Source organism: Coenobita brevimanus, chromosome 1 (genome assembly GCF_032717465.1).
Source record: "Coenobita brevimanus isolate Jiangsu-jjx chromosome 1, ASM3271746v2, whole genome shotgun sequence".
Taxonomy (NCBI): Eukaryota; Metazoa; Arthropoda; class Malacostraca; order Decapoda; family Coenobitidae; genus Coenobita; species Coenobita brevimanus.
In genome coordinates this window covers 59,809,963-59,828,904 of record NC_136954.1, presented here as the reverse complement: position 1 = coordinate 59,828,904, position 18,942 = coordinate 59,809,963, and the positions used below count along the sequence as shown (strand labels likewise).

At 45.7% G+C, this 18,942-nt stretch overlaps 1 protein-coding gene across 1 annotated transcript in view; it reads right to left on the bottom strand.

Annotated features, from left to right (window-relative positions):
* LOC145399447 (E3 ubiquitin-protein ligase Rnf220-like) overlaps positions 1-18,942 on the bottom strand; it is a 149,641-nt gene that overhangs the window by 2,076 nt on the left and 128,623 nt on the right. The window contains exons 2-7 of the mRNA XM_080272091.1: positions 3,879-4,135; positions 2,798-2,959; positions 2,494-2,608; positions 1,817-2,033; positions 1,497-1,671; positions 681-755 (exon numbers count right to left, since the gene is read on the bottom strand). Coding sequence (XP_080128217.1) covers positions 681-755; positions 1,497-1,671; positions 1,817-2,033; positions 2,494-2,608; positions 2,798-2,959; positions 3,879-4,135 — 1,001 coding nt within the window. The remainder of the gene's footprint in view (positions 1-680; positions 756-1,496; positions 1,672-1,816; positions 2,034-2,493; positions 2,609-2,797; positions 2,960-3,878; positions 4,136-18,942) is intronic.

Sequence of the window (18,942 nt, the reverse complement as noted above, 5' to 3'; positions counted from 1 at the left end):
TGTGTGTGTGTGTGTGTGTGTGTGTGTGTGTGTGTGTGTGAGAGAGAGAGAGAGAGAGAGAGAGAGAGAGAGAGAGAGAGAGAGAGAGAGAGAGAGAGACCTTCCCTCATCAGATTAACTACTCTTTCACTTAATTAATAAAAAAATAAATAATACCTAACGAGACCAAAATCCATACCTCAATTACCAAGAACACGAAAAGCCTGGGCGAACGAAACGAAGGGAAAAATAAAAATAATAGAAAGCCCATAAATGAACTCGACGAAACTAAACGGGAAACCTTCGCTCACTAAATAAACATACCTACCTTGACACATACAGAAAATAACTAAAATAACTACAAAACTAAACTAATATTCTCTAACTACAAAATCTAAAGTAATAAAGTTTTCTAATACAATAAACAAAACTAAACTATAATATACTACCCACAAAATCCAGGTCGAAATGATCAGTAAATAAATAAATAAATGGAGAAAGAGATAAATATGCTAAAAAAAATTACACTAACTACAAAATCCAACTAAAAATGCTTCATAAATAACTGAAACAGGCAAATATGTAAATACGTAAATAAGTAAATACACGTAAATAAATAATAATAATAACACAAATACATAAAACTAAAACACAAAATAAACAATAACACTATAATCTGCAACTAAATATAACTTCCTTACCAGACAAGCCATCCAGCATTGTTCACACTGTACATGCCAACACAGCACGGAGACCAGCGGCTTGTTGTACTCGCTCTGAAATGGTGAAATAGATGGTAAGCTTTAGGATCTATCTATTGGTGCATCTATCAGTCTGCCTATCTATCTGTCCACCCATTCATCCATCGATCTATCCATCTATCTATCTGTCGGCTTTTCTGTCTGTCCATCCATCCATCTATCTATCTATCTGTCCATCTGTCTCACACTGATCTAACTATCAAGGACAAAATGAAAAAAAATCAGTATCTATTTGTATCAATTATCTATCACAGTCTATCGAAGGCTCTATGGTACTTTTTATGTGAGACAAAGATGGCTCTAAATGGCACCAGCGACACAAAACCTTAAGAAATGGCACTGACAAGATCTTAGGTAGATTTGAGATTACACTGAAGACAATGGCAGAAGACTGAAAATGACTCTGATAAATACAATCAAGGAGAAAATTGACCTTAAGAAAAACCATGAAGAGAAAATAGTGTAGGTTGGAAAAGACTATAAAAGGCAAGAAAATGGCAAAAAATGACAAAGAAAAGGAAGAAAATGACAAAAAAGGCATAAAATGGCAAAAAAAAGGCATAAAATGCCAAAAAAGCATAAAATGGCCAAAAAAAAAAAAAAAAAAAGGCAGAAAATGGATAAATTACAACCAGCAAAAAACGGCACAAAATGAAAAAATGGCAGAAAACGGCTGTATATGGTAAAAAACAAAGGGAAAAAAATGGTAAATGGTAAAAATATGGCAGAAAATAGAAAAAAAAAAAAGGCCCTCACATGGCAAACTCGGCATGTAGGGGCTGATCGTGGTGCCTGTGCCTCCAGCTCCCTGACCCTTTCCCTCAGGGCTGCCACCACCGCACTCTCACCCCCACCGACCCCTGCCCTCACCCCTCCCGCTGCTGCTGACGTGGACGGCTTGGGAGAGGCAGGGGTGGCAGGGCGGTCTAGGCTGGAGGGGAGATAAGAGAGAATTAGATTGCATAAATGATAAGAAAAAGATAATGATGTAACAACGCTGGGGATAGAGCTGTCCCAACGATACACGAGTGGAAGGGGAGCAGTAGGGAGTGTCTCACAGGGGAGGCATTTCTTACCTATCCGTCTCCGCTGCCTCTCCATTATTTTGTAGATCTGTGTGCGTCTCTTCCTCCCCCATGTGGGTATCGTCTGCGGGTGTGTCTGTGTGTGTTGGGTTGGCGTCCGTGTGCGTGAGGTCGAGGTGTGTGTACTGCGAGGGCCCGTACACATGACTGTCATCACACACGTCCACCATCTCGTCTTCATTACCGTGCTCAACTTTCGTCCCCAGGGCTGAAACGTACACACCATTAAACGTACACAGATTATACGTACATGTAATTATACGAGCAAATAATCATACATACAGATAGGTATACAGAGGTTTTTACATAAACATAGTCACACCTACACATAATACATACACAGGATAATTCGTACACATCACACAGACATACATGGTTACTTACACAGCTGCACCTACACAGAATACATAAACGGGAGCAGTAAAACGTACATAGCTACACACACACACACACACACAAACAATCCCTAATCCCTTTTTCTTAACTATTTTCAACTGCTCATATTTTTTCTGAATCGGATTGAAGAAATTTTGAAATAAATAATCAAGAGAATAACTAGACTCTACTTCTTTAATTCTCTCTCTCTCTCTCTCTCTCTCTAATTGCGGATTTGTTTACATCTTTCGCCAATACCCATCGTCTTCTCTCTCTCGCTCTCTCTCTCTCACCATGCAGCTGTCCCTCGGCCCTCAGCAGTGTGGTCGCCCTCACCCTCGTCTCTCCACACCACTCGTACTCCTCCACATCATCCACCTGCACCTCGTCCTCGCCCTCCTCCTCCACCTGTGAGATAAATAGACAGATAGATATATAGACAGACAGACAGACAGATAGACAGACGGAGACAGAAATTCATTAAACAGCATTTCCTACGTTGTTTTCCATATATTTTTCTGAGTGTCTATCTAACAATCTGATAACATTCAACCAATCTATCTATCACTTAATCTATCCATGTATCTATCGACGTACCCTCCTCAGGCACTGGTCAATGTGCGTGTGTATATCCTCCGTGACATCCTCGCTGGCCTTACACACGGGGCAGGTCAAGAGGTCAGTGCTCGGGTCACCCTCCCTCCGGGCCCGCTTATATCGCAGTCTTCTCTGTCTGTTGTTCCGTACACGTTCGTATCGCTGCGGGAGAGAGAGAGAGAGTGAGAGAGTGGTTAGAGAGAGCGGGGGGGGGGGAGGGGGGGAAAAGAATGATGAAGTGTGAGAGAAGAGGACGGGAGATAGGGACAGATAAATGAGAGAGAGAGAGAGAGAGAGAGAGAAGGGGAGGGAAAAGAATGATGAAGTGTGAGAGAAGAGGACGGGAGATAGGGACAGATAAATGAGAGAGAGAGAGAGAGAGAGAGAGAGAGAGAGAGAGAGAGAGAGAGAGAGAGAGAGAGAGAGAGAGAGGACGACCGGCAGAAGAGACAGAAAGAGAAACAACACCAACACAAGAATGCAGAGAAAAAAAAAACGTAAGGAAGATAAGTGAAAACAGAAGAAACACATGAGGATGAAAGAGGGACAAGACTAGAATAATAAGCCAAACAAAAATAAGAGGGTTAAAAACAAAGATAATTAATGACAAAATAAAAACATCCAAGTAATTATACATGAGAGCAATTATTTCAACATATTAAACAAAAAAAGTGGACGCAGCGCAGTCTGGATCCGTTGTACTGACATTTCTTTTAAGACAATAATCTGACTTAAAGAATCCAAGTGAGGTGTGATTGTGCGTGAGGGTGTAGGTGAGGGTGAGGTGGAAGGTGCGGGTGTGGCAGTGGCCGTGTGGGTACGGGTATGCGTCAGGGTATGGGTGAAGGGTGTGGATGACAGTAATGGTATGGGTATCTGTGAAAAAGAGGCTGAAGATGAGGATGTGGGTAAGGGTGTGGCGTGACTGCAGATGATGATGCAAGTGGTTTTGATGACAGTGTGGATGTGGGTGTAGATGATGTGGTTTTTGATGATGGTGTGGATGTGGGTGTAGAATATGGTGTGGGTGTGGGTGTAAGTATTCAGATAACACTAAAAACCTGATATCTTAAACACCCACCTGCCAATCAGGGCCATGTGCCTGTCCTGCTGAGGGTCTGCGGAATCTGGGTGCGGGTGCGGCTGTGGTAGTGGCAGTGGTGGCGGGCGTGGGTGCGGTGGTGGTGGTGGGCGTGGGCGTGCGTTGTGAGAGGGGTCGGGTCTGGGGAAGGCGGGCCAGCTTGTCCAACTCCTGGCTGAGATGTGACTCCAGCTCCCCAGCCCGGATCGTCAACCCACACACCGGGCACCACGACTCACCGGGCCGGGATTTGCGTCCTGGGGGAGAAAGGGGATATGTGGGTCAGTGTGCGGGTCATATTAGGTTATAAGAGGTCACACAGGTCATAAGGGTCAATATATTAGTCGTTCCAGTGACCTCAGCATCATTTGGTTCACCTGGGGGAGTAAATGGGTGTGTGGGTCAGTGTACGGGTCATCTTAGGTCAATATAAGAATCATGCGGGTTAAAAAAGGTCATACAGGTCAATATGCAGGTCAACCCACATAAAGGGCACTAAGGGTTCCGAGGGGCGACTAAACACTAAGGCCGAAGGACACCACTTTGTACCCCTAGCTAAGTGACCCGCCTCTACCCTTACTACACACTTGGACAGACGTATGAGGGGCTTCTGGTGTGTGTGTGTGTGTGTGTGTGTGTGTGTGTGTGTGTGTGTGTGTGTGTGTGTGTGTGTGTGTGTGTGTGTGTGTGTGTGTGTGTGTGTGTTTCAACGTCATAACAGGAACACATGAAGTTGGTGTTGAGATGCAGGACTGAGGACGAAAAAAATAAATCAATTACTATTCCTATATTACTATACTCTTCTGATATTATTTTCTACACTGCCCGGAATCAAACAAACAAGTGGTCGCCTGGTGGACCGATGGGTTAAGGCGCTCCAGCCATACCTAGCCCCTCAAGGGTGACATAAAAGGCTGACTGGGGATACTTGCTAACATAATACCAATGAGGGGAAGGCAAACACAACAAAGCCTTCAGGAGGAGATGATGATGATGATGATGATGATGATGTGGGTAGAGGTAGATGAATGAAGTATGAAGCTGAAAAAGAGGGTGTGCATTTGGATGACAATATGTGAATATTAATGATGATAATGATAATGATGATGATGATTCTGAGGGAGGGGAAGTGTAAGGTAAGGGTGTAGGGGGGAGGGGTTAGGGTGTAGGGGGGAGGTAAGGGTGTGGTGAGGGTGTAAGGTGAGAGGGTTGCGGTGGTGGTGGGTGGGGGGGTGAGGGGGAGAGACAGTAGACAACCCACACCACTACACAGAGAGAGAGAGAAGGAGAGAGAGAGAGAGAGAGAGAGAGCCAGGCAGCGTCTCCGTCTCATTAATCATTCAAGCTTTATTTGTTCACTCTGGCACCTCCAACTGGCACCCCCTCACCCTCCCCGCTTCTCTCCTCCCCTCCCCTCCCCTCTCCTCCCCCTCCCCCTTTCTCCTCTCCTCCCCCTCCCCTCCCCCATCCTTCTCCTCTTCTCTCCCTTTTCGTTTCACTCCCTTCCTTAATATTACCCCTTCCTCTCTCTTCCCCCTTCCTCTGACCTCCCCATTTCTCTTCCCTACCTCTCTCTCTCTCTCCCTCTCTCTCTTCCCCCAGCTCTTCCCCACCCACTTCTCCGTCTTCAGTATCTCTCTATCTCTCTCTAAAATGTGGGGGAGGGGAGGGGAGGGGAGAAGGGAAAGGAAGATGAGGAAAAATAGGAAGAACAAAGGGGAGTGAAAACAAGGTGATAAGGAGAGAGAGAGAGAGAGAGAGAGAGAGAGAGAGAGAGAGAGAGAGAGAGAGAGAGAGAGAGAGAATGGAGGGACGCACCTAACTTTGCTTACACCTTCATTATCAAAGGAAGGAGGAGGAGGAGGAGGAGGAGGAGGAGGAGGAGGAGGAGGAGAAGGAGGAGGAGGTGGAGGAGGAGGAGGAGGAGGAAACGAGACGCGGAAGAGGAAGTTGAAGAAGAAGAAGGAGAAGAAGGGAAGGAATATCATAGGAGAAAGAGGAAAGGGAAGAGGAAGAGGGGAAATGGAAGAAGAAAAGGCAGAATATAGAGAATGAGAGGGAGAGGAAGGGGAAGGATGAAGGGGGAAAGAGGAAAGAAGAGAGGAGAGGAGAGAAAAGGAGGGAAGGATATAAAGAGGAACAGGAAGGAAGGTGGGGAGAAGAGGGGAAGAGGAAAGAAGAGGGAGAGGGGGAAATGGGGAGAGGAAGTAAGTTAGTTAAAAGCGAGTGAGGGATGGGATGCGGAGTGCCAATGTAAAGATAGTGTTCTCTCTCTCTCTCTCTCTCCACCCACACCCTCCCTTCACCCTCCTAATGATTATTTACAAACGGCAGAAGAAAAGTTGGAAGGCCTGCAAAATTCGTTAAGAGGAAGAGGAAGAGGAGGAGGAAGAGGAGAAGATAGAGGAAGAGCAGGAGGATGACAAGGAAAAAGAAGAAGAGGAGAAGAAAGAGGAAGTGGACAAAGGAACGGGAGGAGTAAGAGAACGTAGAGGAGAAAAAGGCAGAGGAGGGAGAGAGAGGAGGAGTGGGAAGAGAAAGAGGTGAAAGTGGAAGAGGAGGAGGAAGGGTATGAACAAGAGAAGGAGAAGGAGGAGGAAGAGTAAGAGAAGAGGAGGAGGAAGAGGAAAAAGAGGAAAAGGAAGCGTAGATAGTGATGAGTGTTAATGATGATAACGATGGCTGCAGTGTTAATGGTGATAATGAGAGAGAGAGAGAGAGAGAGAGAGAGAGAGAGAGAGAGAGAGAGAGAGAGAGAATTTTATATACTGCTTTTCGTCTAACGTCTCTCTCTTGTTTCTTTTCTCCTTTTTCTTCTTCCATTTCCCCATGTCCTGCTCTCCTTCCTGTTCCTCTCTCCTCCCTCATCTCCCTTCACCTCCCCGTCCTTCCCTCCTCCTCTCCCTCCCGTGTCTCTCCGAATCAGGTGTTTCCCTGCCCAGTCACGTGTGTTTATTATCACCTGTGTGAGGAGGCGTGAAGGTAGGCAGGTGTGTGGGATTATAGCACACATCTGTTCCCCATACCTGTCCCACACACCTGTCTTATACTTGCCCACACCTGCCTTATACTTGTCCACAACTACCGTATACTTGTCCCACACACCTGTCTTATCCTTGCCCCACACCTGTCTTATACGCGGCTTATACACTTCACACACCTGCACCTACAAACCTGACCCACACACCTCCCCTCCACACCTGTCTATTCATATATATGGTTTATTCAGTTTTACGCACCCGCACCTCCACACCTGTCTTCTATATCTCACACCAGTCCTACACCTGTTTTTCATTGTACACCTGTCACACATCTTTCCCATAACTGCCTTAAAACTATTCCACACCTGTAAACAATCCTCCCTCATCTGTCACACACCTGTCCTACACCTGCTACACAATCCTCCCTCACGTCACACACCTGCCCCACACCTGCTACACAATCCTCCCTCACACGTCACACACTTGTCCCACACCTTTCCTATACCTGTCCTACACCAGGCTTCACTTACCTTACACAATTTTATACCTATCCAAAGAAACAGAGAGGGTAGAGGGAGCAAAAGAAAAAAAAGAGGAGTTAAGAGAAGTGTGGGAAAGAAAGAAAGGAGGGAAGGAGAGAAAGAATGAAAGAACGAATGAAGGAGGGAAGGAAGAAGGGAAGGAGGGAAAGAAGGAAGAAAGACTGGAGGAAACAATGAAGGAAGGAATAAGACCAAAATAATAAAAGTTTCAATATCAACAAAAAAAACACTACGGTTCGTTCACCTTAACTTGGCACAGATATTCGTCCTTTTGCACCTTATTTCCCGTAGCTGAATGGCAGAGAAAGAAAAGGCAACGGCTCTGCATCACTTCCATAGCACTTCTTCCTGACTAGCGCCAAAATTTGGTGCTCATGTTTTGTTACAACTCTGGATTCAAGATTGTGAGAAGGCAATTTTAGGCCAAGTTAAAGTGAAAAGCGTATAGTAACAACAACATGAACAACAACAATAATAATAATAATAATAATAATAACAATAATGATAAAAGCAAAAAACCGTATCATCTCAAATATTAAACAACCAAGTGTATGTGTTTATGTGCGTTTGTATGTATGTGCGTATTTCTGTATGTATGAATGTATGTGTGGGCGTAATTCAATGACAATCACGCCATAATCATGCAATTTATATTAATGCCTGCGCTGAGAGAGAGAGAGAGAGAGAGAGAGAGAGAGAGAGAGAGAGAGAGAGAGAGAGTATGCTTCTATGCAGGGATGAAGGTTTATGTATATATGTGAGGAAACATATGTACAATGTGTGTGTGTGTGTGTGTGTGTGTGTGTGTGTGTGAGTATTATATGTTTTATCAAAGCTTCCAAAACCAAGCAAAACTATTAAATACCAGTTTAAGCAAATACTGCAAACCATCAACCTGAGTCAATCCGTCATGAAGCCCTGCCACGGTAATCCCTGAGAGGTGATTAGATGAGGGGATTACACCCGATTAATTACAGCACAGGGAAGCCAGCCAGGGGTACACTCTCACAGGGGCACGGCTGGGTGGTATTAGCAGCTACGCCATCGCCTAAATTACCATCATCAAAGTAATTATCACCTTCATTACCATCATCAAAGTAATTATCACCTTCATTACCATCATCAAAGTAATTATCACCTTCATTACCCTAATCAAATTAATCATCACCCTCATTACCCTCATCAAAGTAATCATCACCTTCATTACCCTCATCATCAGTATCATCATTAGCATAATTACCACCACTGCCATAAGACTATCATCATCATCATCATCGTTTTAATCACTATTTTCTTCGTTCTCTCTTAAGTATACCATATTCTTTTGATACGTTTGAGAAATTCTTGAGTAAAGTAGTGTAACACCCCTAAGTGGTGGTGGTGGTAGTAGTAGTAGTAGTAGTAGTAGTAGTAGTAGTAGTAGTTGCAGTAGTTGTAGTAGTAGTAGTAGTTGTAGTAGTAGTAGTAGAAGTAGTGGTAGTAGTTGCAGTAGTAGTAGTAGTAGTAGTAGTAATAATAATAATAATAATAATAATAATAATAATATCGTAAGCACATCCAGTCCTCTATTTCATGGTTAAAAAAAAATAGCCATAAAAAAAAAAAAAAAAAAAAAAAACGGAAAAAACTATACACACAGGTACTACTCCATCATCTAAGCACACTCCCTCTCGTCCGTGATTACCCAGTGTACACCACCTATTCGTGCTTACATGTGTACACCTGCATCCGTACGTACAGGTAAAGTCATGTGTGTGTGTCGGGGTATTACATTACACATGAGAGGGGAGCACATAAGGGTGATGGGGGAATAGGAAGAGAGGTAAATATCGCCCCTAAGAAACCCCTGTGTGAGGTGGTCGGGTTACTTGACTGGTGACGTGGGCTGGGGTAGGGTGACGTGTGTGAGAGAGAGAGAGAGAGAGAGAAATTGGGGAAGGAGGGGGAAAGGATAGAATAAGAGAACATGGTGTGTGTGTGTGTGTGTGTGTGTGTGTGTGTGTGTGTGTGTGTGTGTGTGTGTGTGTGTGTGTGTGTGTGTGTGTGTGTGTGTGTGTGTGTGTGTGTCAGAAATAAATCATAGCAAAAATACGTAAAAAAAGGATCTCTAAAGTATAACAATAATAGCAATAACAATAATGATAATAAAAATAATAATAATAATAATAATAATAAAAACACTGTACACAATGCTTTAAAATTATGGTGGGTGTTGCCTGTGTTTGGGTCCTGAGGTCAGAGGGATATAATAAACAAGACTAGACAACAAACAACAACATCAATAATAATAATAATTCCACCCAAGGAGCAGAGAGAGAGAGAGAGAGAGAGAGTCACAAACAATAATAATAATGATAAAAATTCGACCCAAGGAGTAACAAAAGAGAGAGAGAGAGAGAGAGAGAGAGAGAGAGAGAGAGAGAGAGAGAGGTCAAGCAAGGCATCACCCCCCCACTGAGAGAACCAAGATGGCGCCGGTGTCCTAGTGGTAGTACACCCTGCTAATTGGCTGCCTGGGTGGTTAGTGAGGACCAATTAAGGCGGGGCTAATTGGCCTATTACGCCACACGCTTCAATGGGTCTTTTAATGGGCGGTACCTGATGTGCTGATGGGTAGATAGATAGATAGATAAATTGGTGGGTATGTGGGTAGATAGATTGGTGGGTATGTGGAAGGATAGATAGATTTGTGGGTATGTGGATGGTAGACAGATTACCCCCTCCTCTCTCTCTCTCCCGTCCCAGCTGATTGCTTATCGATCTAATCTCTAGGTGGAGAGCGGGGTATCAGTGGAAGCGTGTGGCTGGCTCTCTCTCTCACATATTTCACCCGGGAGAGAGAGAGAGAGAGAGAGAGAGAGAGAGAGAGAATGTGGAATGGATATGTGCGTAGGTGTCTGATATAGAAATGTGTGTGTGTGTGTGTGTGTGTGTGTGTGTGTGTGTGTGTGTGTGTGTGTGTGTGTCCTAAGCTCCCCCAAACACATACATCACCCTGCAAATAGGTCGGGGTGGGGAAGGTGGATTTGACGGGGAGAGGGGTGCGCTGCGGGAGAGTTACATTGTTACACAGACCACACAGACCTTGAACAGCCTAAACACTGGGTCCTCCCTTCATATTACTGAAAAAAAAACATTATAATTTTTTTTTACTTTGACAAAACTATAGCAGAACATATACATTTGTTTCCCTTCCCTTCCCCATACTTTGCAAACCCTGAGGCAATCGGTCGTAGAGCAAAAAATAAAAATAAAGACGGATTTTCTTCTAATTCATAAGAGTTCTCTGGTAGTATAGGGGTTAATGAAGGCTGCATATAAACCCCTCCAGTCAAAGTGGCCACCAAACTGAATACAATCGTTTGGACGCAGCAAAAGTACAAAATAATACAAAGGGTGATTTTTATGGCAGTGCTTTACATAACACACTGAAAGCTTGTTCCATTCAGTAAAAAAAAGAAAAAAAAAAACTGAGTGGAGAAGTATTTCGTAACTAAATCTTTTTTTCTTCCTTTTTCATGCATGGAGGAAGGAACCACAAGCTAGAAGCCCCAAACTTTCTCCCTCCAAGAAAAAATAAAAACAAGATAATAGAGCCAAATTCACACCCCATACTCTGTTATATTGTAGTTATTTTTCTCTCCGACAAGGAAAGTATGTTTTCACCCCTGTTTGTTTACGTCTGTTAGTTTGTCTGTCTGTTAGCCGGATTACTCAAAAACTAAAAGAGAGATCTGGACCAACTTTGGCGGGAAGGAGTAAACATCAAACTATTTTAATCCACCTCTATAAAGTATATCACGTATTGAAGGAAGTGAATTAATGCTATACACGATGCACAGACTCTTAACTTTACTGTCCTTGATATTGTGCAGAAAACCAGAACTGCACTGCGTACTCCAAATGCGGTCGTATTAAACCTCTGGGTCACAATGTATTATATGAGGTGTTTGTTGATCAGCATTTTAGTTTTCTTCATTGCTCCTCTCTCTCTCTCTCTCTAAACTCCCCTTCACACACACATCATTGCGAATAGGTTGGAGTGGGGAAGGTGGATCTGATAGGGGTGGAGAGAGAGAGAGAGAGAGAGAGAGAGAGAGAGAGAGAGAGAGAGAGAGAGAGAGAGAGAGAGAGAGAGAGGTGTAAGCCAACGTAAGCTCCCTGTAATTCATTGGTCAGGGAGAACCAGAGAGAGAGGGAGAGGAGGGAGAGGGAGAGAGAGGGAAAGAAGAGACAGACTTTGGAATGAGGGAGAGGGAGAGACACAATGGAAGGGAGAGGGATATAAAACGAGAGAGAGAGAGAGAGAGAGAATTAGTCAACAAAAACCAATAATTACCTTGCTTTCTTTAATACCTTTGTGTAATTAATTCTCTCTCTCTCTAAAAATTTACTCTTTCACATTCTCAAGCCGAAAATTAAAGACAGTGGCATTATCTTTATTATTTTGACTGATATGTAGAACTTCATTGTTTACCATCATCCCATTTTTCATTCTAGGGATTCATTTTCTATTTCTGGGGACACTAAAACAATTGATCACTAAAATCTCCCATCTATACTGTCAAGATAAGGGCGAGGAACAAGCCTTATCTGCTATATCTCCAGCCTTACCTCACTTATCATTTATCTGTCATTACCTCTTCTGTTTATCCACCTTCCATACCCTCCTTTATCACAAGTTTCCCTCGTCTAGTCACCTTCCTTTTTACTCACGTTTTCACACGTACTTCATACATCTGTTTATATCCCTTGTCACTTCTCTTCTTTCTTTAATTTCCACACCTCGCGTTATTCATCCATTCACCTATTAATTCATTTATATTCCTAGTTATACACAACGTCCACTCGGCAAAAAATGAAAAAAAGGAAAGGAGAAAAAAGTCAAAATTCCAAAAACTAATCTATCTTCATAGTATCACTATGGGAAAGGACCAGGAAAACAATGCAATGATATTGAGATATATAACAACGATAATAATAATAATAATAATAATAATAATAATAATGATAAAAGGCCGCAGTTAAATAATCAAAATTTGTACTAAAACAAAACAATCAACGGTAGTACTAATATGAGTGATGATGATGATGATAGTAGTAGTAATAGTAGTAACAGTAGTAGCGGTAGTAGTAGTAGTAATAATAATAGATAAAACAATACTATTAGGAAGCTGTTGCAAAGGCCTGTGTGTGTGTGTGTGTGTGTGTGTGTGTGTGTGTAATATGGGACAGATATGGCCTCTCCCACTCCCACTACTGTCCCATCTCAACCACAAATAACACGACAGCAGGCAGGGAGGGAGGGAGGGAGAGATGGGGGAGAGAAAGGGAGATAGGAAGGAGGAAGAGGGGAGCGGAAAGAGGGAGAGGGGGAGGCAGTGGGAGGGAGGGAGGAAGAGAGTGGGAGGGAGGGAAAGAGAGAGGGGAGAAAATGGGAGGGGGGAGAGCGAGAGAAGACTGGGAATGATGGAACAGGAAAGGGGAAAGGGAGAAGAGGAAGATATGGGAAAGGAGGGGAAGGAATGAGAAGAGAAGGAAGGGGAGACGAAAAGAGGAAGTAAGGAAAAGGGAGAGAACGGAGGCAAGAGGAGGTAAAAGAAGAGAAAGGGAGGGGAAGAGAAATTTAGGAGAGGAGGGAAGAGGAAATGAAGAATATGAAGGATAAAAGAAGAAGGGAAAGACAGATGAAGAGGGGAAGGAGAGGAGAGGGAAATGAGGAGAAAAGAGAAGAAAATATGAGGCGAGGAGATGAGAGGGAAAGAAAGGAGGAAAAGAAAGTTAAAAAAAAATATGAAGGGAAGGAAAAGGAGAGGGAAAACAAGGAAGGAAAAAGGAGGAAAGGGAAAGGAAAAGTCAGCACCGCAACTCCTTTCCTTTCCTTGTCTCCCCCACTCCCATTCCTCCCCATCCTCTCATTTTCCCCCTTACTACCACCGCCACCCTTTTCTCCCCTCCACACTCTACCTCTCCCTTGTTCCCTCCCTCCTCTATAACCTCCCTTTTCCCCTTCCCTCTCTCCCTCTTTATTTCTCCCTTCCTCATTCTTCCCATCCCTTTCTTTCTCACACAGTCAATCCCTCTCCCTCATTCCTTTCCCCTGTCATCACATTCCCATTCCCCTCCCCTCCCTTAAACCCCTCCCTCTCTTTCACCCCCCTCCCTCAACCCTTTACCCCTCCCCTTCCCTCTCCTACCCCCTCCCTCAATCCTTCACCCCTCCCCTCCCCTTTCCCTCACACCCCTCCTCCCCCTCTTATCACCCCCTCCCCCAATTACAGCAGCCTGTGGTGTCGGCGCTTAGGTCATAAACGCAATTTTGAGTGTGTGTGTGTGTGTGTGTGTGTGTGTGTGTGTGTGTGTGTGTGTGTGTGTGTGTGTGTGTGTGTGTGTGTGTGTGTGTGTGTGTGCCTTGTACAAGTGTAGGCGTGTCCATATGTCCGTATCCTGGATGAGAGTAAGAGTCGTGCAATATATGTGTGTGTGTGTGTGTGTGTGTGTATGTGTGCGTGTGTGTGTGTGTGTGTAAGTGTGTGGGCATGTGTGTGTGTGTGTGTGTACTTTACATAACTATGTGGGCGTGTGTATGTGCATGAACCCCGAGTGTATGTGAGCGTTTCTGTAATCTGTGTGCGTGTATTTATGTGAAACAGGTCGTGTGTTTGTCTGTTTGTGTGTGTGTGTGTGTGTGTATGTGTGTGTGTGTGTGTGTGTGTGTGTGTGTGTGTATAAGGCTTTATTTGCGGTCATGTACGTGTCATTTACATGTAGGCATGTGTGGACTAGATTCTACGTTACGATGTGTGTGTGTGTGTGTGTGTGTGTGTGTGTGTGTGTGTGTGTGTGTCCTCCCCTCCCCCCCTCCTTGCGGCAACACCCTAAATCTTGTTATCCTCTCCCCCCTCCCCAGTTTTCCTCCCCTCCCCTCCCCTCCACCCTCCCTCTCCCCACTCTTTCCCATATCCCCCACTCCACTCTCTCCTCCCCTCCCCTTCCCCTCCCTCCACTCCACTCTCATCCCCTCTCCCCTCTCTCCACTTTCTCATCCCTCCCCCCTCCCCCTCTCCTCTTTCTCCTCCCTCCCTCTCTCCACTTTCCTCCCACCTTTCTTTGTCCCCTCCCTCCCTCCTCCCCTGCCTCCACTCCATTTACCTCTCTCCTTCAGTTCTCCTTCTCTCTCTCTTTCCTTCCTTCTCGCGTTTTCTTTCTCCTCTGTATTTCTTCTCCACCTCTCTCTCTCTCTCTCTCCTTTTCTACCATATTTTAAGAAGGAAGGAGAGATAGAAGGAAGTAAGGGAGGAGAAAGAAGAAGAAAGGAACAGAAAAAGAGAAAGGAAGAAAATGAGATTAATGAAGTAGTAAACGAGAGAGAGAGAGAGAGAGAGGGAGAGAGAGAGAGAGAGAGAGAGGGAGGGGGGGGGAGGTTAATGACAGAGAAGGGTGAAAAAAATTATAGAAGAAAAAGAAAACGTCTTCGAAGACTACTACTGCAACTACAACTATTACTACTACTACTACAGCAACTACTACTAAACTACTACTACTACTACTATGACTACAACTACTACTGCTGCTACTATTACTACTACTACTACGAATAATAATAATAATAATAATAATAACAAAACGAGAAAGAATTGTGCCACGAAAATCAACCTCCTCAGACGTCTCCTCTACCCCCCCCCTCTCTCTCTACTACCCGGGTACGCAGGAAGTGAAAGAGGAAGAAGAGGACGCAGAAGACGAAGAGGTCGACGATGAGGGAGAGGAGAAGGAAGAAAATACAGAAGATGGATTCAAGAAGACGACAAGAAGGAAGAAGAGGAAGAGGAGGACGAAGAAGAAGACTCCCAAGAAAACCAACCAACCCTACCAATATCTTTTCTCTCTCTCGCTCGCTCTCCACTTCCCCTCCAGTTCCCTCCAGTCTCTACTACCCTGGAGGAGTTCTTAGCGCTCTCCCACGTTCCTCCACCGTCCATCTTACTTTTGGAATCATTAGGAGGCCAACAAATCAATAGAAGATGCAATAAAATACATTTACAAGAGCGGGCCGCCTGCAGACAAGATAACGATTGAAGCTTCGGTCCCATCTGGCTCCCCCGCGCCCTAGCCCCGCCCCCAGGATCACCCCGGGGCCAATCACAGGGTGGAGGGGGGCGGGACTAGACGCTGATTGGCCCGGGCGCGGTAGGGGGAGGAGCCTGCGCGGGAAGCCTCACCCTGATTGGTTTAGATTCAAAGTCGGGGATACAAAGTGGTGCTGATAACGTCTTTACCCGCCTAGACCACCCGGTAATATTTTTAACCAACTTTTTTTTTTTCGTTTTATATATATATGTATGTATATATATTTATTTTTACTTTCACTTTTTTTTTTCTTTGCTGGGGGGTCTGGGGGTAGTTTTTACACGTTTTTGATATAAATAAATGGTTTCTGCATTAAAAGTTGAGAACGCGGGCTGGAGTCCAATACTAGGGCGGTGGAAGTTAGCAAATATTTCGTTATAACACCCACTGAGGCAGGGGCGTGTGGTGTGAGGAAGGCCCGGATTGAGGCACGGGGAGGGGAGGCAGAGAGAGAGGGGCAGGGTGAGGAAGGGGAGGATGGGATGAACGGGGAAGCGGGGAGAAGGGGTGGGGGTTGGAAGGGTGAGGGGAATGGAGTCAGGTGGGGAGGACGGGAAGGAGGGGTAGCAGAAGGTGTAGGGAGAGGCAGTGGGGAAGGGTTGGGCAGGGAATGAGGTAGGGAATGTGAGAGTGAGGCAAGGGGATTGGGGAGGAGCTGAGGGTAGTGTTCTGTGGTGAGAGGCAGGGATTGAGGCAGGAGGAGAGGGTAGGCAGGGGAAGGAAGCACGGATGCTGGGAAAGGGTAGGCAGGGAAAGGTAAGGGAGGTATGAGTGAGACTGGGAAGGGAGGGAGGGAGGGAGGGAGGGAGGGAGGGAGGGAGAGAGAGAAGAAGAGAAGAGAAGAGAAGAGAAGAGAAGAGGAGAGAGAGAAAGAGAGAGAGAGAGAGAGAGAGAGAGAGAGAGAGAGAGAGAGAGAGAGAGAGAGAGAGAGAGACCAGTATGACAACAAGAGTGGAGGAAGAGGGAAGGAAATAGCAGTGACGGAAGAGGTGAGGCAGGGAGGCGAGGAGGAAGAGAGGTATGGAAGGTAGTGAGGCAGGATGGGATTGAGACACGACAGGGAGGCAAACAGAAGAGGGAGGCAGGTGGGAGGGTAGGCAGAAAGAGAGACAAGCAGGGGAAAGTGGAGAGGCATGTACGAGAAAGGGTGAGGCAGGGAAGGAGAGGGTGAGGCAGGGAAGGAAAAGGTGAGGCAGGGAATTAGGTGAGGGAGGGAGGGAAGGAGGAGGTAGGGTACAAAGTGAGGTGAGGTAAGGACTGGGGAGGAGGGAGGAAGGAAGGAAGGGGAGGAGAGGGGGAGGAAAGAGAAGGGGGACGGGAGGGAGGATGGGTGGAGAAACTGAGGGAGGATGGAGAAGAAGAGGTGGGACAAGAGAGGGAAGGATGGAAGGGACAGAAGAGGGGTGGAGGGAGAAGGGGTGAGCAGGGAGGACGAGGGGGGTTACTGAAGGAGAGATAAGGAGATGGAGAGGATTAGGGAGAGGAGATGCAGAGAGGGGGGAGCGGGGAGAATGGAGAGGTAGAAGGAGAAAGAGGAGGGAGAAAAGGGGGAGGTAAAGACGATAGAAGAGAGTCACTGGTGAAATGAAGAACAAGAGAGTGGGAGGGAAGGGAGGAGAAAAGGTGAGAAGAAAGGAGATGAAGAAGAAGAGAAAGGGGAAGGGGAAGGACAAGAGGAAAGTAGATGGGGAGGGGAGGGAGGGAGGGAGGGAGGGGAGGGGAGGGGAGGCAAGAGGAGGGGCTTCTAAAATAGACTAAGAATAACAAGCAAAGTTTTGAACAATGAACAAGCGAGAGAGAGAGAGAGAGAGAGAGAGAGAGAGAGAAAGAGAGAGAGAGAAAGAGAAAGGAGGAGGAGGAGGAGGAGGAGGAGGAGGAGGAGGAAAATGGATATAATAAGAAAAAAAAGAGAAGTGGGAGAATGAGATATACATAGAGAAGGAGCAAGAAGGGGGGGGAGGGAGGGGAGAAGGAGTGAAGAAGAGATGAGGAAGGAGAGAGAAAAAGAGGAGGGGGAGGGAGAGACGGAGGGAGGGAGGGGGAGTGAATCGATAGTGAGAGGGAGGAAGGGGGAGGGAGGGAAGGAGTTCATGAAGTGGGAGGGGGAGGAGGAAGGGAGGGAGAAGGAGAGGGAGAGAGGGGGAGGGGAAGGGATGGAGAGAGGGGGAGGGGAAGGGATGGAGACTGGGGGAGGGGAAGGGATGGAGGAAACTGACGAGGAGAGAAAAAGTGGGATTTAGGGATGGATGGAGGGAGAGAGGGAGAGAAGAGGGAGTGAAAGAGGTAAAAATAATAAAGAGAGAGGAGGAGGGGAGGCAAAGAGGGTAACAGGGAGGAGGAAGGGGTAGGGAGGAAGTGAAGAAAGAAGGAAGGAGAAAGGGAGGGAGGGAGGAAAAAGGTGAGCAAGGAAATAAGATAGAGAGAGAGGATTAAAGACTGATATGAAGAGGAGAGAAGAGAAGTGGGGAGGAGAAGCGTGAAGAGGAGAAAGATGGGGATGAGAGGAGAGGAAAGACGATTAAAACTGAAATAATTATGATGTTGATGATGATGATGATGATGATGACAGGAAGGTAGTACAGGGATGAGGGTTGTTTACTATTAGGCAAATTAACCAGTCTTCCCCCTCTTCTCTCTCTCTCTCTCCTTTTCTCTTCTTTTTTTCACTTTCCCTCCCATTCCTTTCCTCTCTCTCCTTTCCTCCCTTCTTTCTTTCCCCCCCTCCCTCTCTTTCTTCCCTTTCCACTTTTTTCACTTTCCCTCCCATTCCTTCTCTCTCTCTCTCTCTCTCTCTCTCTCTCTCTCTCTCTCTCTCTCTCTCTCTCACCACCTCTCGTCAACCCTTCATCACTCGAGTCATCAGCAGGGGAGGGGAAGGAGGGAGGGAGAGGAGGGGAGGGAAGAGAGACAGGGAGAGAGAGGGAGAGGAGGGGAGGGAAGTGAGACAGGGAGAGAGAGGGAAGGAGGAGGAGGAGGAGGAAGAAAGAACTGGAGAAATAAACGGAGAAAAAGATAATATTAAATACAAGGGAACTCCGAAGGGAAGACGTGGAGCTCAAATGGTAGTTCTGAATAAGACAACCCTAGTATGTATTCAGTATGGACGGTGGATGTTAGTGTCGAGGCGGTGATATGTGATGTGTGACGCCATCTATTGCGCGTGGGAGGACTGATATAAAAAGCATCACTGGAATAAATATGGTCTATCTACTACTGCTACTATCTCTACTATTACTACTACTACCACAACTATAATCAGCACCACCACTACCTGGAGTACCACCACAACTACCACTATCACACTACCCGGCCTACCACAATATCCACACCCAGAAAAACCTTATTCACCATTCTAGCTACCACAATTACCACCACCACCACCACAACTACCATTACTCCCACGTCTACCAC